This window comes from Pararge aegeria, chromosome 10 (assembly GCF_905163445.1).
Source record: "Pararge aegeria chromosome 10, ilParAegt1.1, whole genome shotgun sequence".
Lineage (NCBI taxonomy): Eukaryota > Metazoa > Arthropoda > Insecta > Lepidoptera > Nymphalidae > Pararge > Pararge aegeria.
In genome coordinates, this window is record NC_053189.1 from 3,447,236 (window position 1) to 3,472,175 (window position 24,940).

The window sequence follows — 24,940 nt, forward strand, 5'->3', positions numbered from 1 at the left end:
GGACATACAAGAAACACGTCCACCAACCTGAAGCGTAGATGTTAAGCCAAATCATATCAACCCATTACCGGCAAACTACAGGGCAAGAGTCTCCTTCTATAACGGGAAAGGGTTAAGGCCATAATCCACCACGCTGGCTCAGTGCGGATTGGTGGACTCCACACACCTTTGAGAACATTGTGCAGTAGGTACTCTCAGGCATGCAGGTAATATTTAATTACTTAAAATGCACATAGCTTAGAAAAGTTAGAGGTACTTGCTGGGATTCGAACTTGGTTTCGAAAGTTAAGTTGAGCTCCTCCCCAATGCGCTATCAAAATGGCAAACGCGCCCTTCAGAACGGAACACAGTAATAATGCAGCATGGAGGTAGTAGTTCCTCAGCCGAGCTCTGTCACAAAAAGCTTTTCTGGACTTAAAGTTTTCTAGTTTACTTTATGCCTCGACATAACACAGTCCATTTTACGCAGATGTAGTCACTGGTGAGGCAAACTGATAACGGCCTTCCCCAGCGATCTATAACGAGATGCGTTTATTTCTGTGATATTGATTTTGTCGCCGCCCGTGGCATAATTGATGCATATAGCTGGATACCCATAGTACCATTAATTTTATATTCTGACTAGCGCTCGGTAGAATAAAGGTGAATTTTCCCTAACAAACGATTATTCTTTACCAGCTGTTGTCCAGGTTCTTCCTCCGTGTTAATCCCCTGGGAACCCTTAGTGTTCCTGGGATAAAAAGTAGCCTATGCTACCCTCCGTCCTTTCAATAACTGTTATAGTGAACTAACTGCGCTCAAAACGGTGTTAAGGTGAATAAGACATTTGGTTGCTTTGTAAGAACGCGAAGAAAACATTGCTGGGCACTTCATACGAGCACAAAAGCACTACAATATGCATACAATCGTTCTATGTCTCATACAGGAGAAGAATTTTTCCATTTCATGCCATCTTCCTTCTATATACGTACCCTGGTTAAAACCCTGTGCACGCCACTTTTCCAGTATCAAAAATAGCCTACGTTACTCTCCGTCCTTTCAACTAACTCTATGTCAAGAATCAAGGCGAATGTGAAGTGTGAAGGAAGGACAAACAAACAAAACACATTTATAATATTCGTATCTAATCTACACTGAAGCGGTGATAACCCAGTGGGCAGGACTTCGAATTCATTTTCGGGGGGACGAGTTCGTATCCCAGAACGCACCTCTAACTTTTCCAAGTTATGTGGGTTTTTAGCAATTAAAATATCACTTGCTTCAACAGAGAAGGAAAATAACGTCAGGAAACCTGCAGAGTTCTTCATAATGTTCTCAAAGGTGTGTGGAGTACACCAATCCGCACTGGGCAAGCGTTGTGGACTACGGCCTTAAACCCTTCTCATTGTGGGAGGAGATCCGTGCCCTTTAGGAGACCCGGGCCGCTAATAGGTTCATATGATATTGATTCTACGCTATTGAAGGTAGTTTTAAAGAAATTTTTTTTTGTTAATTATTTTGATGCCTTCAAAAGCATAGGTGAAAAAAAACGATCTTTATTGCAATCTTCTTATCCTCGTTTTGCCATTTATGAAAAGGTTTTGGACCAACACTTTCTTAACGGATACCATCAATCTGGACTCTCATACTGTAATTCACAGCTTTATCGACTCTCATAGCACTGGCGCACAAGTGGAAATAATACCCAAATAATATATGTGTAATAATAAACGGGGGTAAACTTCTTCCCTTCAGGGTGCACCTGAAAGGAATCGAACCTGGAACCTCCAACTTACAACACATCGCTAACCGCTCGCCTTGGTAACATGTAATATTTCTTTGTTTGTTTAAATTATTGTATAATAATTTGCGTGTTTCAAAGCGCGAAAACTATTATACAATAATTTAACCGAACGAACTGCACTTGTTACACCATTACGTAAATTATAAACAACAAGTACAAACAAACCGCGGATTCCGCATCAAAGATGATATTAACGTTGTAATCATATAATCAATGCCGCTCTGTACATAAAATATTAATGGCCCAATAAAATAGTTAACGTTACGCATGTATATATGCGGTTTTCTATGAACTGCCACATCTTCCCACCCAATAGGGTTGAAATCCTATCCCTTCAACCGATTAATTGACGTCAACTGCTGGACATAAAGAATGGGTCTCCTTACAGAATGAGAAGGATTAAGGCCGCAGTCCACCACGCTGGCCAAGTGCGGATTGGTATACAAGTGGATATACCTAGTCATATTGTGTGGTTTTCTATTTACTGCCTCATCTTCCCGGTAGAGTTGCAAATTCTAGACCGATTGAAAGTGCGGATTGATAGACTTCACATGCCCTTGAGAACAATATGGAGAGATCTCATGCGTGCAGGTTTCGTCGCGGCGTTTTCCTTCACAGTTGAAGCGAATGATATATTAATTGCTTAAAACGCACATAGCTTAGGAAAGTTAGAGGTGCTGGGATTCGAACTCGGCCCCACGAAAGTGAAGTCTTAGTCCTACCCACTGGGCTATCCCCGCTTAAGGTTAGTTGGTTTTTAGGTTGGTTTACCAATAGGCAAATGAAATAATGTAATATGCGACATTGCAAGACTAATAAAATAATATCTACTATATTTGCTCACTTTATTTTCTATTCTTAAAATTTTGTTTTGGCAACCCTACTAACAAGATGATAAAACATTGTCGTGTGTACTTGATATTATTTAAAGAGTATTAAAGACGTGTGGATGTGGATATAAATAATTGCAGTTGTCACCAATCACCGGTATTCGAGATTATTACTATGAGATCTCACAGTGCATCCAAACGAATTGTAGGTTCCACTAATCTGTATGCGATTTCTTCCGCTTAAAACTAATATAAAAAACAAAATTAAACAAATATTTTAGCCTCAAAGTAAAAGTAGCTCGTGTTATGAGTAGTGGTTACTAAGATTATGATAATGTTTATGAATAATATACATAAATACTTATAATATACAGATAAGCACCCAGGCATTGAAGACATTCATGTTAATCACACAGACATTTTCCAGTTGTGGCCATCGAACCCACAGCCTTGGACTCAAAGAGCTGAGTCCACACTGTCCACTGCGCCAATCGGCCGTGAAAATTACTCCATCTATCTATACTGATAGCTCAGGAGCCTATTGCTTTAAGAAAAAAAAAACTATTTATTCTAGCAAATGTACCTATGTACTTAAAATTATCTAGCTTGCCCTCACTACTTCACCTGTGTAAAACTTCTGATGAGTAAATTCGATCAAAATTCAAAGGTGTGTCTCCACCAATCCACACACTTGGCCAGCGTGGTGAACTAAGGACTTAATCCTTCTCAGCCGTGCTTCTATAGTTTGCCGCTTGATGGATGGATGCTACCGATGATAATGTTGATATAATAATAATCACAGGCTACAATGAAATGAAATGAATGACAGTTTTTATGTTAAAAGATAAGTAATCGTTATTAATAGAAACCACGATTCATTTAGTGCGTAGCGAATTTTTATTTGTTTTTATCGCACTCCGTACTATTGATAGCTGTAAAAAGGTTTTTTTTTCTTTACATAGCAATAGATGCTATTATAAAGATTTATAATTTCATCGTTATTAAACGGTGCTTATAATAATCAGATATGGCGAAGAATTATTGGATTGTATTAAGTGTTAATATTTAATTTTTGCAACTTCACCTACTTTGTAATGTGCTTTTGATTCTAGCACTTACAACGGTGTTAGGTACTAGAAATATAAATATTTTTTAAAGTAGTAAAACAACATAATTTAATACGGTAGAATGAAAATAAGCCACGGCATCTAGTTTAAATTTGTTAAGTTCGTAAGTTAGTTCGAAATATTTACTGAGATGTGTTTTTTAACTCTCTGGCATTTGGTTCTGTCAACATCATCATATCAAACCATTATCGGCCTACTGTGGGCAAGGATCTCCTCTCACAATGAGTAGGGCTAAGGCCGTAGTCCACCACGCTAGCCCGGTGAGTTTGCTGCACTTTACACGCCTATAAATATTCCGACGTTATGCCGCGTTTATTACACAATCGATGAATATTTGCGGCATGGTGCTAGTCTTGGCCAAATTATGTGTTGGAACTGATTAAAATACCAAATTTTAACTATGGTTTAAAAGTTTTTTTTTGTTTATATAGGAGAATAGCTAGTGCCCATATAGTTGTGTCCCCACATCGTGAGGAAACCTGCATACCCGAGAGTTCCCCATAATGTTCTCGAAGGTGTGGAGTCCAACCCACTCTGGCCCAGCGGGGTCAGGTGGACTACGGCCTTAACTCTCCACCCTTCTTGTTGTGGGACGGCAATGGGGTGGTGATGAATATGGCATGCTTACCGGAGGGGTGCATGCTCTCGTGGCACACGGGGCAGTTCACTGGCACGCGCGCCTCGAAGATCTCGATGGCGAGGTACTGGCGCAGGCACGGCTCGCAGCAGCGGTGCGCGCACCACGCCAGCCGCACCATGCTGACGGCGCTGAACGTGGACAAGCATAGCGGGCAGTCCAGCACCTCGCCCTGTAACATGACAAACGTGTTACCGAAAACTTAAAAAAAAAACTATTTAATCTTGAAGTATTTGTTTTTATTTGTAATTATGTAATTCTAAAATGTATGTTTTTTGTTCGCGGCACTAGATCCGGCTGTTTTATGTCACAGCTTGATGGATCTTACAGCTTATACTCTCATGTCTCTCTTCTTAATCGTTTTTTCTCATTCTAACTGACTTTCTTGTCTTTTATTCGCAAGTTGTGGCAGTTTCTAAGTTGGTCAACAATATTACATTTTTATTTTCTGTTTAGTTTTATAAGAGGTATTGTAATCTGTTGATTTGTCCATTAATTAAATAAAAAAATAAAATAAAAATCCTTATCACTTAGATTTAGAACTTGCGCGTAATATTAAACACTAGCGTACCCAGCCCGCTTCGCCGGGCTAGATTTTGCTTTATTTTATTTAAACAATAAACTTACATCATTAAATTTTTAATTTAAGTTTCATAATATATTAAATCATTTATTTCTCTCCGTATTCATTCTCTTCTATTCTCTTCTCGAGCGGGTGAAGATCATTATCTACACCCATGTACACCCAACAATAGAATATCATCATAGTAAATAAAAGCTGTATTTGACAGTTTAACAGTTCAAAAATAAGAGTGCTCCGATCGTCACCAAACTTTACAGGATTACTCGCCAAGTCAATCCGGAGATTCTCTGAAAGTTTCATTGAGCCTATACGGAACATACCCACACACTTTCTCTTTTATATATATAGATTAATAGCTCAGTGGTGAATACATCGTCCGGGGAGGTACTGTCGCGATGCTGTGCTCCGGTCTGAAGGGCGTGGTTGTTGCTGGTGTAACCGTGCAGCAGGGCTAGCTCAGGTAGGAGATAAAAATTGTATCCCCCGATTATATCCACTGAAAGGGGATATAATTACCGTGTCCAATTGCTAAAGCACGGGAACATTGAATAGGACAAGTTTACCCGCGTTTATTATTACTAGCTGATCCGTGCAACTTCGTCTGCACCAAACGCGAATAAAATGACATTTTCTAGAATTGAATCCTAGCTAGATCGATTTATCGCCCCCGAAACCCCCAGTATACTAAATTTCATGAAAATCATTGGAGCCGGTTCCGAGATTCTAATTATATATATACAAGAATTGCTCGTTTAAAGATATTTAAAGATACAAATATTATTTGGACTTGTTCGCCAGCGCTCGCTTTGAAAGCTGATAAAGCTGTGGTAGAAGATAATTTTTTATCCTTTCCCCGGGGAGATAATTGTCTCCTGCCCATGCTAGCCGTGATGGTATGCCAGCATGCTGAACTGGGCCGGTAAAGAGCTGACAAAGATTATGATTAACTCAATTTGACTAAATTTTTTTCTTTTTATTTTAGTGTATAGAGATCCCAGCAGCTTAAATGCAGCAAAAGATGGCAAGAGCTATCATCGAAGTTTCTGTATGATCAAATAAGATACGAATCTGTTTTCATTCAGTTTCAAAGTAACCGATAAAAACATTAAAATATTCATCAGTCATCTTAGCACCCATAACACAAGCTACTCTCACTTTGGGGCTAGATGGCAATGTGTATTGTCTTAGTATATATATTTATTTAATCATTAATTTATTTGCTAGTGTACTACAGTTAAGTAAATATATCTATCGTCACTACTCACTGAATTCATATATGACGAATCGGAAGAAAGGTATTGCATGCTGGGCATTTGAAATTAAATTCCATTCACCCTGACCAGACAGCGCTCTGGTTCAATGGGTTATAAAAAAAATTCAATAAACGGATCGAATGCTGGCATGGCGGGCAATATAGGAGAGTGCTTTCCCAGAACCGCAGTGTATGTGCAGCCATCGGGGGCGACCGTTAAATCGTATTAATGGATGTTACGGCATCGAATCTGTAATATTACTTAAGAGCGTGTCATGAACGGATTCCATTTCGGAACGTTGCAAACTAACCGCGATATGAAATACTACAGTAAAAATGGCCTACCCTAAACTGACCTCCGTTTGCCCTTTTCGATTTACATTTTAATGCAAACTTAATTAAAATTAAAGAGCAAAACTAATCAGTAAACTCGCCATTTAGAATATTTTTTCATTTATTTAATTTTTTTTTCAGTTTTTTTTTAAATATGTATTATGTCGAAATACGAGACAAAACCGGGGCAAGTAGTAATATTATACAGGATGGTCAAATACGGTGACAGTTTCGTATATAGGTACGGGACATAATATGGTAACTTTAGTTAGACTTCTTTCCGTCGAGGAAATTTAGCTTAATCATGTGCCACGTATAACCATTCAATCAGAAATATAATAAAGAACAACTTTTCGTTAATTCAACTTTTTTAAATTAAATTTTTAAATTAAATTCTTTTCGTAATACCAGTACCTATTTATCATTTGAACCTCATTAGAATACTTAGAATCTTAACAGCAGGGCTAGCACGGGCGGGAGATAAAAATTATATCCCCTGACAAGGTATATAATTAACGTGCCCATCTGCTAAATCACTGGAACATGGAATAGGAGCAGTTTACCCCCGTTTATTAATATACATATATTATTTATGCTCTGAGAGTTTATAAAGCTGTGGGAGAAGATAAATTTATATACTTTCCCCGTGAATACAATTGTCTCCTGCCCATGCTAGCCGTGCAGGAAGGTAGGAAGTACGTAATATTCACTACACCCATACTATTAATGAAATAGCTGCCCTAGGGCCGAAGCTCAGGTATGTAAGTGACCTTCGCGCACCATATCAACTCAACACCCACTCGACTTGATTGATATCATTGAAATGTAAGTTTTATATCATGTCACATAAAGTGTTTGAAGTGTATGGTCCACTCCTCGTATACCACCGGGCCAATAACAGGTTCTCAAATACTTCGTCACTTTGAGGAATAAGTATACCTAGAATGAACAATAAGCGTAATGTGCTACGCTCTGCGAAAAGCAGGAGAATCAGTACGGTGTAATTTATAATTTCTTCAATCTTTATCATCATCATCAACATCGGCAACCCATTATCGGTCCACTACAGGGCACGGGTCTCTTCACAGAATGAGACGGGTGAAAGCCTTAGTCTACCACGATGGCCAAGTGCGGATGGGTAGACTTCACACGCCGTTGAGAACATTATGGAGAACTCTCAGACATGCAAGTTTCCTCACAATATTTTCCTTCACCGTTTAACAAGTGATATAAAATAGCTTTAATTAAAGAAGCATATAACTCCGAAAAGTCAGTGGTTCGCGCCGGGGCTCGAACTCGTTCTTTACGAAGGAAAGCCGAAGCCTTACCGACGAAGCTATCACCGCTTTTAAATCTTCATACTACACACTAAACAGATGTTCTGCAATATACCCTGTTCGTATGTTTCGCCCCGACATCGGAGCATCCTCAGATGTTGACTTTACGGTAAACGATTGCTAAAAAACTTAACAGAGACTCTCAAGTATCTAACGTCTTACTTAGGTACGTACAAGCCTTTGTCAGCTTTTCAGACAGGAACATTAATTGAAGCGTGACCTACTCTTGTGATGTCCTCAGCATCAAGATCGCTGTCAAATTCTAAGTGAGAACTCTTTATTGAATGTACCGCTTTTTGAAAGGTCAGTGGCTTAATTTGGTCACGCACGTCGCACTGCCACCATGAACTGTTTATACAATGTTATATAATATCGAGGTAAAGCGAGGCGTGGACTTGGAGCGTCTTAAATGTCTTTGAGGCTTTAAAAAAAACAACTTAGTGCGAGATGCAATAGCACGCGAACGGTTTCGTACTTATTTAATATGAATCGCAAACACATCGCCATCTAGCCCCAAAGTAAGCGTAGCTTGTGGGCCCTAAGATGACTGGTGAATATTTTTATGAATAATATATACTATCGAAACCGCGTGACTGCGTCCGCGAATGAGTCGACTTAAAAAAATAGTCGAATGTCCAATATAGATGATTCCGAGATTACAATATAAATGAATCCTAGCTAGATCGATTTATCGCTCCCGAAACCCCCTGTATACTAAATTTCATGAAAATCGTTGGAGCCGATTCCGAGATTCACTCGCGAGAATTGCTCGTTTAAAGATATAAGATAAATACTTATAATATACATTTCTACACCCAGACACTGAAAAACATTCAAGTTCATAACACAAACATTTTCCAGTTGTGGGAATCGAACCCACGGCCTTGGACTCAGAAAGCAGGGTCGCTGCCCGCTGCGACGCCGTGTTATGATTTAACAACGTTGCGATTACAAAATTATGTTAAGTAGAGTGTAGACCTATTCCAGTAGTAGACACAGCCCTTAGGTACCAGATAGGTCGGTGGTAAAAAATATGACGAAACTAAAACAAGTCTGTCTTTAAGTTTGAAGAAGTAATGCCGACATGACGTGGGATAAGGGCCGGAGAAGAAGAAGAAGAGATATTAGTTACATTATTTAAAGCGTTTAACTACGTTTCGTGTCAGGCCTCCTACACAATCCCGATGTCGAATAAGGATTATAGCATGCACGCTAATTTGTTTACATTTGTCATTTACGCGGGGACTCCCCACGGCAATTTCCTCGGCATCGTGCCGTTACCGAACAATGTAAACAAGCCCTTATGGAAAATTATTATGATCGACAAACCGGCCGATAAAAATGACTGGTTATATGATACTGATAAAATTATCTATTAGATCTTATAAACATATTTCCAATGTCCAGAGTTCAAATAGCCAATGCAATTGAATTATTTACGTAGCAATTTACGCAAATTAAGTATAAAGGTATGACCATTAAGTTAATTGGTTGTTTAGTTAGGGCGTGAAGGAAGGACAAACAAACAAACAAACAAAGAAACAGTCACCGTCTGGATTAGTATATACTGTAAATAGTCCTGACGCTGACTTTAAGCAAGCAAATAACTTTTTAGAATTAAAACATAGACCAAGACAAGTTAACAAAGAGTTGACTTGGGTGAAATTGCATTTTGTTTTCGAATCGATTAAATGTTATTGTTTTTACCATAACGGCGCGAGGTCTTATTACGAGGTGAACCACTTGTAAATCAACGTCTAATATATATTTAATAATTGCAACATTGAATTAAAGGCCAACTGAAATTGCAAACTGCAAACTTAATCCCAATATTACGAACGTATAAAATTTGTAAGCAGCCGAAGTTGCGAGTAACCGCTTGTCTTGGCTTTAGTGATATTATAACAGTTCAACACCTTAACGCCCTAAAAACGTCATAGCCTAAAAAAATATTTACAAAAAATCCACTAAAAAGTGAGTATTTGGAAAAGCTTTTTCTTCTCATATTTAAGCTAAGTAACGATATTATAATAGACAATTTCTTGAATATAATTCCACGGTCACGTTGGATGTCTCGGGCAGAATCAGACTACCCGACACTTGACTGCGGAGGTACGAGAGTACCTCCGCAATCCCGTCGTGACCACGATCCATGCAACTGGGTCGAAATATCGACAAATCCCAAAATATTATCGTGGTATGTACCCATACCTGTACCTGTGGAACTATATTTAAGAAATGTTGATAAACAACAATACTGTTAAGTTTAAAATCTTTATTACAATAGACAAGGCATAGAATTCCTTATTTATAGACGTCCCATTACGAAGCGTTTTCCTGGAATACCTAACGGACTGCGTATTTGCCGTAATGTATAAGTACTATGAAATAATGAATAACATTATTTTTAGGTGCGTCTGTGGTGCTTAAATTAGATTTCCCTGTACAATAAGCACTAAGATGTCACAGAATAAGGGTCCAGTCACGCCAGCTCCTGTACTAGTAAAATCTTTATGACTTTGACAGCGAGTTGGCAGAGGAGGAAAGCGCAAGACTTAGTTTATTGTTTGTTCGATTTGATAGTCAAATCTATATATTTAAAAATGAAATGCTGTTCGTTAGTCTCAAACTCGAGACTGGCTGGACCGATTTGGTTAATTTAGGTCTTGACATACTCGTATTAGGAAGTCCAAGGAAGGTTTAAACGGTAAGAAAAATATTCAAAATGACAGCAATATACTAAAATACGTTACGATTGTCGACAAGTTCCTTACACAGCTGGACCAATTTTGATGAAATTTTGTGTGTTTCTATAGATTCCTAGATAAATTGAAAATTAAATTGGCCTGGATCCGGTAGGTGGCGCTGCTTTACTGGGCAAGACGACTTCTGCCAGTTCCGCTAGTTTATTATAAATAATTTTATTTCACGAAACCTTAAGATCAACGGGCGGGCGATTGTGGTGGTTATGCGGTGGGTTGTAGACTGTAAGCTTGTACGGAACAACGTTATACCTAACGGTTCCCCGCGACTTCGTCCGCGTCTTTTATAATCGGGTGAAGAGTGAGTAAGTAAATATTATTGTTATTTATAGATACGAGTATAATATGGCGTTGATGCAACGCGATGTCACGTTCGACCTTCACATTGAACTAGTTAAGTGATTTACTAACACAGAGTTTGTTAATTTAATTACCATAAACCGGGTATTGTTTAACTTTGTACTGATTAGTGAACGAATGAATTGCTGATGGTAAAGTTAATTCATTTTTGTCACGCGCACATTTTAATTAACAATATGATAATTTTCAAGAATAATAAAAATAAAAATTTCAATTTACACTGTGTTCAAAAAAGCCTTTACTAAGTAAAACGAAAATATTGTTTTAGACATGTCATTAATAAATTACATATCTTAGTGTAAGCGGACTCATATGATAATGTTTAGTGAAATTGAAATCTGATCGCAAAGGAAAACAAAATTTGTATGAAATTTCTACAGTGACAGTAACTATACTTACCGCCACAAACACCTGATTTTGTCATGTAGATAATCTTAAAAAAGTTTTGAAATAAAACAATTTATTTCATTCCTTCCCACTTGAAGTGAAAAGCAGAACGTTTCTAAGCATATCTATTAATAAACAACAATATTGTCTATTACAGCGAAAACCCTTTCGTAGCTAGGTAAAAAGTGAGAATATTAATAATACCGTTATCGTCAGACATTACGTGACCCCACGCTTCGACCTTCGCATTGAACTCGTAAAGTGATTTTCTAACAATGGATCAGTTAAATTAATTATCATAAACCGAGTATTGTTCAACTTTGCACTGATAAGCGAAAGAATGTTGGTTGTTAATGTATTATTTAATCTCCGTTAGTCACGGAGATGATTTGAAAGATGACAAGTAACAGTTTTTTTTTGTACAAGTACAAATTAAAAAATCATCGTTATCGATTTTGGAGAACCAGAGTAATTGTTAAAACAACTTTTTTTGTTTGTACTTTTGTACTTTACATTATTGTGTTATTAGCACAAAAGTAAAAAAAAAGGTACACTGGGCGCAGTGGTCTTAAGTGGGAGGTCCCGGTTTCGATAACCGGCAGAGACAATCTGGGAATTCATAATTTCTGAATTTGAAGAATAAATAGGAGATATAATTCTCTATTTACAAAGCATAAATAAATCTTCACCGTCACCATCATATCAACCCATTACCGGCCCACTCCAGGGTCTCCTCCAATAATGAGAACTACTGGCTGCATATTGCTGTCATGCTATTTCCTAATTCATGTCACTATTAAATTGTCAATCAGCAATATGGGCCTATAAAATCGATACATTTTGCCAAATCTAGCTCTAGTCGAATTGCTGCCCAACTACGGACCTGGTTTCTGCCTGCCGGTTGGCTTTCAGCAAGGAGATTAAAGATAAGGATATATCCGGCTCGAATAAACCCTTCATTAGGGTTCTGCGACAAGTATAACCCAAGTAAATAGTAAAGTGGTTAATATGGATATTACAAGTTTACAAATTATATATGTAATAAAGTGGTGGTGATAACACCATATATAGGTATTATTTCTGCCTTCCGAACCGGTGGTAGAGTCACTACAAACAGACTTGACGTTTCATAAGTGCTTATTAATTAGGCCTACCTGAAATAAATGAATTTTGAATTTTTGAATTTTATTTTTATTAACACCGAACTTTCCGCTCTAAAAGGTTGAACTACCCACTGGGCTTTTATTTTAAAGTTACAATGCAATACGATAATCTACTTTGTTTTCTAGGTTGAAAAGGATCTAAATTATTTATATTTTTATAATCTAAATTAATTATTTAATTATTTATTTATTTATGCTCTCCGAGCATTGCCGCACAAGTGGAATCAAAGTCAAAAGAACATACGTGTAATCCCTCAATGCCTTAAGACCAAAGTCTTCGAAATAATTTATTGGAATAGAATATAGTAAGTAATATATATATGGGTATGGAGGTAGAAAAGTATAAAATAAAAAAATATAATATATACTACGACAATGCCTACACAAAGCGCTGTCCGGGCCCAAAGTAAGCGTAGATAATTTTTGTAATGAAAAATCAAAGAAATATAATTTTAATAATTGAAGGTTAAAAGTTTTTATTTAATTGTTAAAAATAAGATGAAAGGTACCTAACTACCAAAGACGAATATCGTACATGAACTTTTATCTGTGTTATCTACAAAGCTTAATTTAGGCGCGGGCCGGTTCTCATTTAAAGTGAAAGCACCATTAATGCCCCAGTGAGGGCAGAGGTCTCCAACACTCCACTAATGAGGGCCTCTTCTGAGCAGATTATCTCGCGAAGTTGACCTCTTTAAGATAATGTTTAGTGGAAGTATAAAATGACAGTAACGATCTTTTTTTAAACTGTTTAAATCATCATAATTAGCCAAATAATTGTTTCACTGCTGATCTCACCAGAACAGGACGCGTTTAAAATTTCACGAATCTGGTTATCACTATCATCTCACTACTATGTACATATTTTGTATACAATGAAAGCATGAAAAGTACCATCTACGTCCCTATTTGAATAAAGAAATATTGGCTTTTACTTTGAATCAAACCGTTGACCAACAACACTGATCCAATGCGGATTGGCGGGCATGAACGATTATAATAAATGATAATTATCGTACGTATCGAGACTGACGGCAATGCACAACACCAATTTTGCAAAAACGGCCTAGGGCTGAAAATGTCTATAGGTACAGTAAAACTCAAATCCTAGCATATTTTTTTTTTATTCCACTACAAGTTAGCCCTTGTCTGCAATCCCACTGGGAGCACTCTTGCAGGGCAAGGAATAAGGCACTAGAGCTTGCGGTAGGTCATCCATGGGGCACCCATCAAATCAAATATGCAGTGGGTGGTCCCTTGCACGACTCTACCACACTGTCTGCAAATAGGGTGAAGTGGGGAATGATCGTGAGGCGAGTGACAACTACTACAAACAGTATCCCAACGTGATGACCCCGAGACCACTCTGGGAAGAGTGTCACGTCGAAGAAGAAAAAAGAAGCAACTTCACTTGGTGGTCTTGGTGGTGAATCTCGAGTGATGATGCAGTCTAAGATGTTAGTTATAATAAACCCATATCCCTAAACAGTTTCTATGCGGCATCGTACCGGAACGCTAATTCCCTCGGCACGTCTCTGTCGATAGGGTGGTACGGGCACGGCCGAAGCATTTCAGACCAGACTAGAGAAAATTAAGAAATTATAAGTTACCAAATTACCCACTGCACAGGGAGATCGTCAAAAATATTGGCTTGATCCTTTGAATCCGCAGTCGATCATGCTAACCACTAAACCTATGAGGTTCTTTGTAGGGATTTCGACACTCTACGGTCGTGTAATAGGAAGATAAGATTAAGATAAATCAGACAAAGATTGAGGGCATAAACATCGATAAACAAAACGCATTGTTTCGAAGATATTACAATGTTGAATAATTTATGTCTTTAAGTGTTTCCAATCTTCGCGGTTGTTTACTACGTTTGTTACGGTTATTGTCACTAATCTCTACCAGTAAAGGCCGAAGCATAAACCTTTTAAACGTGATCTTCACGTTGGGGTGAAGGAAATCAATGTTGTCTCTAGGCTGGCAAAAATTAAAAAAAAACGTGTGTGTACTTAACGTATATATATGTACACGCGTTAGAAGTTATACTTCTTTGGCGTAACAAGATAAAAATCTTTTCAAATTTTTTATCTTCTGCCTTATTACGTTACTAGATAAAACGACACTAACAATAGAAAAAAGTATTGAGTACATTGAAAGTTTTATGTAAACATACAAAATTAGTTATACATAAGGAATTTTAACACGTATTTTTTATTTAGACTTTCATACAATCTGTGGGCCCCTATTTCACCCGTTTGGGGTATGTTCAAAAGCCGTGAAACACGCGTGTAATATTTTGCACTTATTTCACCCAAATACCATGCAATATGACAGACTTTCATACAAATTTTCTTTCCCTGTTTAGCACAACACTGCAATGCATTACGTAGAAGACCAAAAAAAAAAATTCTCTCTTATATCCACCGACTGAGGGATAAATTTTACTTATCCAAAGTACGGCAACCGGATAAAGGAAAAGTTTACCCTCGTTTATTATTACTCGTACGTTATTTGGATATTATATCTACCCGTGCGCCCACGCTCGGAGAGTGGATAAAACTTTGGGAGGGGATTAAAATTTCGTCCTTTCCTCTTTTATAAAATTTGGCCTAGCCATGCTAGGAGTGCTGGGGTGCTCGATGAAGTTTCTCTTAAAATGTCCAACTTCGTTTGGATGTTAGTTAGTCATGAGACAGCCAAAGTTTTTTATAAGTATAGAATATGAAAGACAAAGCTGAGATAGATTGTTCTGATGTTTAAAAATGACCTCAATAATATCCAAGATATATGTAGGAACGGGTTCCTATGTATACATAATGTTAAGCCTAACCTAATCTAACTGGTAATAATGCTTTTGTTTGGTTAATTAATATTTTGCCCTGTGTTCACGGCAGATCAGTAGGTACGACTGTTACATGCCACATTTTTATGCCAAGTTTACTCTACTGCCCTACTTTATTATATTATTTAGATCAGATAAAGAATGACTTAATAAACAATAAAGTCTAGTAGAAGGCAATATACGAGGCCGAATAAAGACACTTTTTATAATAAGATTACTTTAATGAAAACCTTCTTTCTTCTACCAATTATCCGATACGTCCTTTTCGTAATTGTTGATTCACGGGGAAAATAGAAGAGATTTATAGAAATTTATTATAATCGCGACGACCTTGGGGTATGATCACAGAGCGGAATGCTTCGTTGAATTTATAATTTTAATAACATGATTGTTCTACGGTATCTGATAACAAAGCTGTATTATAATAGGTGTATTAAATAAGATAAAAGAATAACTACCGTGTTAACGTCAGCTCTGTTCTCCTGGGAGACGGGCAAAGTAAAAGAAAGTGTAATTTAATATTGGATATTCCCTTCTGTGCTTTGAGTGCTATACCAAGAAATGCTCGTTACACGGACTACGTTCTCTTTCAGAGTGTACCTACCTACTGCTAAAATAAGTCATAAAACTAATGCTTATAAGAGCCAGACAAAAGGCACCCAATACCTTTGTGTTTCACGAACGAATTATACATTTACAATAAATTCCGACTACTATACTATTACTAATAATGTCTGTTTTTAATCAAAAGATATAATATTTCAATATTAACGGGCAGTAAAAACTTATAAATTCTTGTTATATTATGATAAAAAGGTTTTAAAAAAACGTAGTCGACTTCAAAGGTTTGTTTACTAGAATGTTGAAGATTTTGGAGTTATCGTACTTATTGCTTGCGATTTGCCGTTTTCCGTTGATGTCTTCTGCCATTTTTTTAAAAGATGATTGATCTTCGCAGTTAATGACAGATTAGATCTTCATTAAATTGGAGTACGAACGTTTGATACATTTTCAAAGCAAAAAGCATTAAATATGGAGTATAACATCCACGAAATAACAAAATACCGGCAAGTACGAGCTGGATTCGAACACGAAGGGTTACGTTCCATTATCTACAAAATAGGGAAAAAAATCGACTTTAAAATTAATTTCATTCTGTTTTTTAGTTTTGCAACTGTCACAGTTCATAAGTCTCGCAGGCGGACATACAGCGGAGACCAGTTTTATCCTCTGGGTCGGAACCCTTATAAATAATAAGGACCATCTCTTCTGAAGGCATTTAAAATTACATAATTCCACCAAGGTGACAACTGGCAACCAAGTGACGGGCAACTTGACCTCATACCTACTGTCTCAGTTCCCTGTCTGGACGTCGAAGATGAGGTTAGTTCCTCGCTACATGAAAAAAATACCAGACCAAGAGGGCGGAGCACCGTGTTCCGCGCGCGCTTCTGAAGAATTCGGCAGCGTTAATGGCCTGTGAAAATTCAACAAATTTTCACACACTGGCAAAGACAATCATCAATGTGGAATTTCGAAATAACTGCCTGTTAATTGCATGTTTTTTAAAAATAATATAACCTTTTGGTTTGCTAGTGAATCACATAAAATCACAAGCAGTAAGTAATAAAAGGCAGTAGAATGCGCAGTGAGCTGACTTTTATGTTTTACCTAACATAGTTTAAGATCGCACACCCTTAATGGAGACTTGATCTCTCATACTATTACCATTATACATAAACCATTTTATTTACTTATAATATAGTATATTAAGAGTTTTTCTTGAATATTCTCTTGTTTTATGTACTATGCAAAGTACGTTGGTCACGCGTTATTGTGAGAAACCTGCGACTTGTTAATATTTTTTTTTAAATAAGAATATATATGTTATACGGGTGTCGGTCTTTAGTGGATGGCCTTGGCCAAGAAAAGGTTCGGTCTTCGAAGAGCCTCCTTACTCAGAAGATAAGCGCGGGGACGAACACCTCTCCGGTATTTTTATTTAAGCCTTTTCAGGCTGGGACCAGTGCACAGGGATTTTGACCATAGTACATAATCGAAAATCCATTTCTTAAACGATTTACACAATTACAATTTTGGTAACGTAGTGTTTTTGTGCATGTATAAAGTGCACGCCACTGGGCCTGAGGTCTGCCTTCTTGGATGGGGTCCCCTAAAGGTCCATAATAACCTTTAGGAGCCCCATCACAGTATAAGTGAATCAGTAGTTCGAAACCTTTGATCTCGTGGTAAATACCGACTCGTCTAGTCAGTGCCGTGACACTGTAAGTCCCTTACCAAAAAAAGCAGCAAGGTTTCTTTCCTCGCCGTGCACCACCTCTGACTTACCGCACTATTGCTATATCTAGACAGCTATGTCGGACCTCTGTTTGACTATCCCTACTCGGATGCCATGTCCGGGCAACGAACAACAGAAATCGACATGTGTTTAGAAAGTTAAACCGATATATAAATTGTTATCAATATAATGACAGACTTATTGATTTGGTGTAGACATTCTACTCATTTTACCATATGCTCGTAGTTCATATACTAACAGTTTACTGTTTATTTATTCAACTAACCTCTTACACAAGTATTATGTATTTTTGCTATAGCTGTTCTGATTACAGGCTATTACAAAATAGACTGCACTCATATAAACGGTGTTATGTTATACGCAGTTTAGGAGTGAGGGGAAAGGTGTTTCTCTGTTACAACAGCGCGCAAAGGTAATCCGGTCGCGCCTAATGCAGCGAGTTTGGCCAACTGTGACTCGAGAGGTATCCTCTTTGTATAGAGGAAAACCTTGTGATTATTACGCTCCGTTTCTTCCTTTCTTAGTAACTTATGTTATAGCTAGGCTGCCCAATAAAGGAATGTTAGGTTTCCAGGGTTTTCTTTTTATAGTATTAGTCGACGGACCTATACACAGACCAAAACTTAGCAGTGCAGGCATTGAAGGAACATGTTTTGCAAAGTGCCGTCATGTGTCTATCAACCTGAGTAACAGGACGGCACGGCAACTTCTAAATATCCAAACAGATTTGGATGGGTGTAGTTTCAATAATTTTTTAAATAATCGCATGTTCGGCGCCATTTTAAAATGAAAAATTATTTTAATTACAGTCGATAAAGAGTTTCCTTCTCGAACATCCGCTCAAATATTCAAATTACATTCGAAAAAAGGGTACGACGTAAAGGTGACATTCTATTACATTTACGGCGTGTTTTTGAACATACCTAACGTTAATTTGGACAGACAGGCAGACAAAAATGAAAAAAAAAAAAAGCATCAAGCTTCAGAATGATAGAATTTTTAGAAGAGATTATAGAATGCTCTCCCTCCAAAAACACATATTCAATGTATAGAATCACAAATTTCTTCAATGTATAGAATCCGTTAGAAGTTTTATTATAAGTATTTTTTAGATCCGAAAGTATGTTTGTTTCTCTGTTTGTCCTTATTTACGCCCTAACCAACCTACCAATCGGCTTGACTTTTGGCATATATACTTAGTTGAAAGGACGCAAAGTAACATAGGCCACTTTTATCCCAGAACAACAAGCGATTTCCACGGAATTTGTAAAAAACCGTATTAAATCTATAGTTACCCATAGTTTAGTTTAGTGTAGTTTCCGCATACGCGTAGCATACAAGTGACGTCATTTACGATCTCCATCGCCTTACAGCATTGGTCGCAGATCGCAGATTAATTGCGATAAGATGATGCTAACAATATAACAATAACTGGGAACACTGAGAGACTAATTTGCGAAACATGAACGTGTTTTGTTAACATAATTATTGCAATGCGCAATATTATGATGATATTATGTGAAATTAACCGTTTCTAATCTGTTATGATCTTGGTTCTTAAACGAAAGTCGTTCTGCGACTATTGCCTGCAAGAGAGTTGTAATTGGTTTACGTAAAATAGGTAATTTCTATTGGTTGGCGCTAATTTTCCCGCCCAGATGGCTCCTGAACCAATTTTGCTAAGGCTCGCTTATGATTACTTTTTTAGCAGTTATCCTTAGCGATAGCGAGTAATCATTTTAACTAGCGGGTTACTAAAAGCTGACACGAATTTTTTCTCATGTATCTTTTTATTTTTATTCTGATACACAACAAAAAAAAGAAGATTTTTCAAATCCAGGTAGGATTTGAGTAGATTGTATTAGATCTTTGGTAGTAAAGTAAAAGTAAAAACAAACTCTCTAGGACACATAAAAGTTTAATGAGATAATATGATGAATCTTAAAAATTAAGAGTATTATAATCTATTAATGATATTTTAAAACGAACATTTAAGAGTTTGCTATTTACGAGTGTTGTAATGAAAGAGAAGAGTTTAATTTGAATGATATCAATTTGCACGAAACCTTTAATGGCTGAAGGGTAAAACTCAATACGTGAGATCATTTTACTACAGTGCCGTATAAGAAACCTTTGTTATTTTCCAAATAACTTATTGTATAAAGTGTCAAGAGCTGAAATCAACTTTTAATCCATTTCAAGTAACGCCTACGCTTCATTTCTGATATCACGTTTCGGCATCGAATTCCATGAATTTAAATACCTAATTTTAATTAAAATCGTCAACGTTTGGAAATGAATATTACTAAAGCTACGTATTTATTATCTTTATATAGTATAAAACAAAGTCACTCCCGCTGTTTGTACGCGTAGATCTTACAGTTTTCAGCAATAGATAGAGTGATTCAAGAGGAAGGTTCATATGTAGTCTATATGCATATTAAAGTAAAGAAACAAATTGTAATGTGATGTCGCAACAAACATTTTTTTTTTTTGCTAACATTGCAAACGTAAATATAAATCTTTATAACGAGATAGATTGAATTTATGAACGACGGAATTGTATTATTACCTAATTAACTAAAATGTAAAAAAAATATATTTTTAGTACACGAATGAAAATCTGAACTTTTGCCACTATTATATTTGTAAGAATAGAAAGCACCCCAAGCCTTTTAGTGTTCCCTACCCAAAGGACCCTATTACTAAGGCTCCGCTGTCCGTCCGTCCGTACAGATAATGTATTTATGTTGTCGCTATAGCAACAAAAAAACAGGATAAAAAATATTAAAGACATGATTTTTTGGCCGCTTCTACAGTTAATGGTACGGAACACTTCCTGCACGAGTCCGACTCGCACCTGGTTTTATTTAACAATGATACAAATTTTCTCATTAGTTATTTTATACAAATAATAATTATTGAATTGACAATACTAATTGAGTTACAAAACCATCAAGTGTTCGTTCGTCCAAAAATTGCCAGACGCTTATCATTGCCAAAGACAAACTAATTTTAGATCCCAAGTTTTTGCTTCTTCTGATGAGATTTAACAACAAAATATTCACAATGAATATTATTTTAATCGAAACTAATATTATATTATAAAGGGATAAAGTTTGCGAGGTTGTACTAAACCGATTTTGAATTTGTGAGAAAGAGAAAACGGCGTTATCTGTGCGTGTCATATACTAACTAAGTATGTATATTATATATTAACCCGAAAAATGAAAAGACTGTTTCGTGGTAATCGAATTTGCAAACTACTCGTAAGTCGGAATGAACGGGCGACGCTTATATTTTTTTTGATTATAAATTAACGTGCAAATTTAATATTCATATTCATTGTATATCATAGAAAAAATGAAAATGTTACCTCAAGCAAAAAATTATTATAAGTGGATACGTTTTTCTTAGTTATTCTTCAAAATTTATATTTGTAAACTTTACTGAGTTATTCATACTGATATTTCCACCAAGTTAAATTCGACGACTCACAATGATATTTATTTCGGTCATATTACGTTCTTGTTACTTAACACCTACTTCTTTTTAATATAGTAAATATTTTTAGCAACATTTTTAAGCCGGTGCCAAGTAAAATGTAGAAAATTACTGGTAATTTCCTTGCTACTAAATAAAAAAGGAATGCCAAGTACATGAGCTATACATCGTAACTTTCTAAATTTTACTTGGCACCGACCTAAAAATGTTGTGGGAAATATTGATTTCTTGCTTTTTAGTTGTACAAAAAAGGCGGTTAATTTTTTGTAAAAAAAAAAAATTTCACGCATTCTTGTTGGTAGGCTTGCCTTTACCTAAGTTAAAATTAGCCGAACGTCAACTGCTCATCATCTTCTACAAAATATTGCTGTTACCGAAACCGGGGTGTTAATGCTTGAGGAGTTCACCCGGAACTTCACCATCAGCTCCTTTATCGTGACGAGCATAAATTGCCTACCTACTATATACTATAATCGAAAAGCTAATAGTGAAATACTTATTAATGAGCAGTTCTGGTGACCATCCATGGTCTTCGTCATCAGTTTTACTTGACTAAATGATGCTTTTCGATAGCAAAATACTCGAGTTACTTTAAAAAAATACACAAATCGCTATGGAAGTCCCTATAATATTTGAAGTGTTCCGTCAATTTCTCCAGGATTCCTTCAACAGATCCTTATCTGATGAAAATGGTATCATATGGTAAATTAACCGCCACAAAGAAATTATTGAAAAAATGAAAGGTTTATAAATGACAGAGTTCAGAGTTCTGAGCTAAACAAGCGAATTAAGCTCCTCCCCCTTTTCGTTATTAGGCTTAGAATTTATTATTTACGTACCTATTATGTTTGTGAAGTAAGCGCGCCAGTTATGTTGGTCGGTTTATTAGAGCAAAAAAATCCACGATTGATTGACTGTCATGGTGATTTAGCTAAAATACATTATGATATACCAAGCGAAATCATAAAAGCCTTTCTAATGGACAACGATTCAGCAAAAGTGAGCGGCTTTCAAACTGCAAAATAACAAGAAATCATCGACGTAAATGAATGGATATGATCATACGGACAAATATGTTCCAATGTAAACCACACATAAATCCGCGCCATCTCTTAGGATACTAATGAACTACTACGACTCAAGATCATCAGTCCCAATAAATAAATCAAATTTTACTACTTTATATATGCTCTTATTTAAGTGTCTGTGTTATTGAACATAAAAGTTTATAATTAGGCATCGACTTCAAAGACACTCAGACCCAGACACATTTATAATTTAGAGATTCCATTACATTTAAAAAAGTTAGAAAATCTGAAACAGAGCGAAATAGGAACTGTACAAGTCTATGCAATTCGCGGATTGTCCTCGATTACTATGGGAAATTTGACTAGCTCGAGAGCAGGTACCTCCCCAAGTTCTAACCCCTTTCATACAATAATAGTACATTAGCAGTATTTACAGTCATTTTGCGTGCGACAATGATAGTTTGCGTGTGCTAAGTATAATTTGCGTGCGCCAAGTAAACTTGTCGCACTCAAATAACAGTTTCATTTACGAAAAAACTCACGCGTCATTTTAAAATGGGCAAACAGCTCTTTTTCAACCGCAACAGCGAGTACTAAGATACTACTTATCCCGCATGAGTAATAAAAAACTTTTAAAATCCGTATACAATTGACGCGAATAGGTGAAAAATACTGTATGTTAAGCTGCAGGCGAACATAGAGCCTCCTTCTTTTTATTGTCAGTCACAAAATATGCAGGCACTAAGTACCAAAAGATTGGGTAGAGTTTTCAAAACCCAGTTAAATAGACCGCGTTAGCTCTTGCATTTCCGTTTGTAAAACACATTCATCTCTTTTCATTTCTGAATACGTACAAATGAGACGATCTATATTTAGAAGTATTACATCATTTTGAATTCAAAAAGTCACCCTTCGTAAACACGTCGTAATAGCTCAGTATCTTAGAAGCAGATTTTCGATAATATCTCGGTTAGTAAAGCGACAAAGTCTTGGAACTCTCTTTGGGGCTTGGCAAAGTTCACTTGATCCATAAAAGTCGATGTTTTTGGACAACTAAGGACAGCTCGGTATGGCCTTCGTTTAGTATTCGGATTTCTGTGGAAATTCTAGGATTGTTTTTATTGGTTTATACTTAATGAATACTTAATTACTTCATGCATCAATAAAATCGCAGTTTTCCATTGTAGCTATTATGGCCACATAATTATGTGAATGAATCCGTAAATAGGTTTTTATCAATTAATAATGTAGTAACATTTACCTTCGACTTCAGCCGCGTATTAATTTAATCCATTATTCTACGATCCACCGTGTCGCATAACCCGCGTGCGCTAGTACTTCATTAGCTTTCTTGGCTCCTAAGGGTTATAGCGCAATAAAATGGCATCTGTTTCTCATTAATAGGGCTATCAAATTACTTTTAATTAATAATATAAGATACGAAGCTTTAGAAATTTTCGCGATTGAAAAACCAAAAAACAAACATTCCTTTAGCTCCGCAATTAGATTGTTTCGTCTTTTGCTCATTAAAAATAAAAATAAACATATAAGACGAATTCAAAACACGTGGTCTTTTTCAGTCGACCTTTATATTCAGGTTACATTGTACGAAGCATTGATAACTATTAAGAAAGTTGCAGTAACTATCATGTTCTATACGGTCTCAGCCTAATTATTGTTTGGTTACGTATAATCCGCCCATAAATTACGCGGTAGGCCCGTGTCTCGATTATGTGATAGTTTTCGCAACGCTTTGCATGCGCTCGCGCATCGCGTTGACCCGGTGATAGCTGTCTATAGACTGACTGTACCTTTAGTACGAATTCGCTCACCTCGGAAGCATCGATAGTTTACGAATATCAACACACTATGTCGGCACATACCTTATGCTTATTTTTTTAAAGCTTAAGCTTGCACCATAAATTACAGCAGGCGTTGCTAGGTACGTCGTATTGATTATTTTCACGTGCTCATACTTGTGTCGCGTCGCGTCGTGTTTATAGCTGAACTTTCAGCACGTGATTACTCGTAAGTGTCGATGGCTTTGTGAGTGTTGAGTTAAAGAGTGTTATAACATCAAGTTTAAGAATCGACTTAATGGTGTTTGTTCTGACGCATAAGTTGAACATCACACATTATTTATGGAATTGAAACTTTAGTTGAGATATATCATTAAGTTAGCTAGCAAGCTGATGAACAGATGATAATAAATTTAATTGCAATTTACCTCATGTATTGCTATAACTACGTGTCAGTGATGCAATCTCTGTAAAAATCCAACCCCAAGAGCCATACGGAATGTATGGCTCTTGGGGTTGGACTTATTGACAAAACAATTAGGTTGACTTTACTTTGGCGTTATTTAAATAGTGTTTCTAAACTCGATAACAATCGACACTTACAAAGTGAACATCTCGTACTAATGGAACTGATAGAAAGTGATGTTGTAGCTATAGGTAGCACGCGATGCATTTTGATTTTATTGTACACATTACATTTGTTGTGATAAAAATCGCAACAGACAGAAAAGTTTTGTATTACGTTTGCTTTTTTTAATAACTTGGTAATACGTGATAGAGATGCATGGAAAGAAATGGAGGAGGCCTTCGCCCAAAGGGCGTACTGAACTGCGAAATTATCAAATATTAATAATATGTTTAGAAAAATAGTTATAAGGAAGATTGTG

General features: G+C 36.6%; 1 protein-coding gene across 1 annotated transcript in view; it reads right to left on the bottom strand.

Moving 5' to 3' along the window:
* The window catches only part of LOC120626734 (E3 ubiquitin-protein ligase RNF19B-like), a 92,953-nt gene that overhangs the window by 15,028 nt on the left and 52,985 nt on the right, over positions 1–24,940 (bottom strand). The window contains exon 3 of the mRNA XM_039894397.1: positions 4,369–4,549. Within this exon, the coding sequence (XP_039750331.1) occupies positions 4,369–4,549 (181 nt within the window). The remainder of the gene's footprint in view (positions 1–4,368; positions 4,550–24,940) is intronic.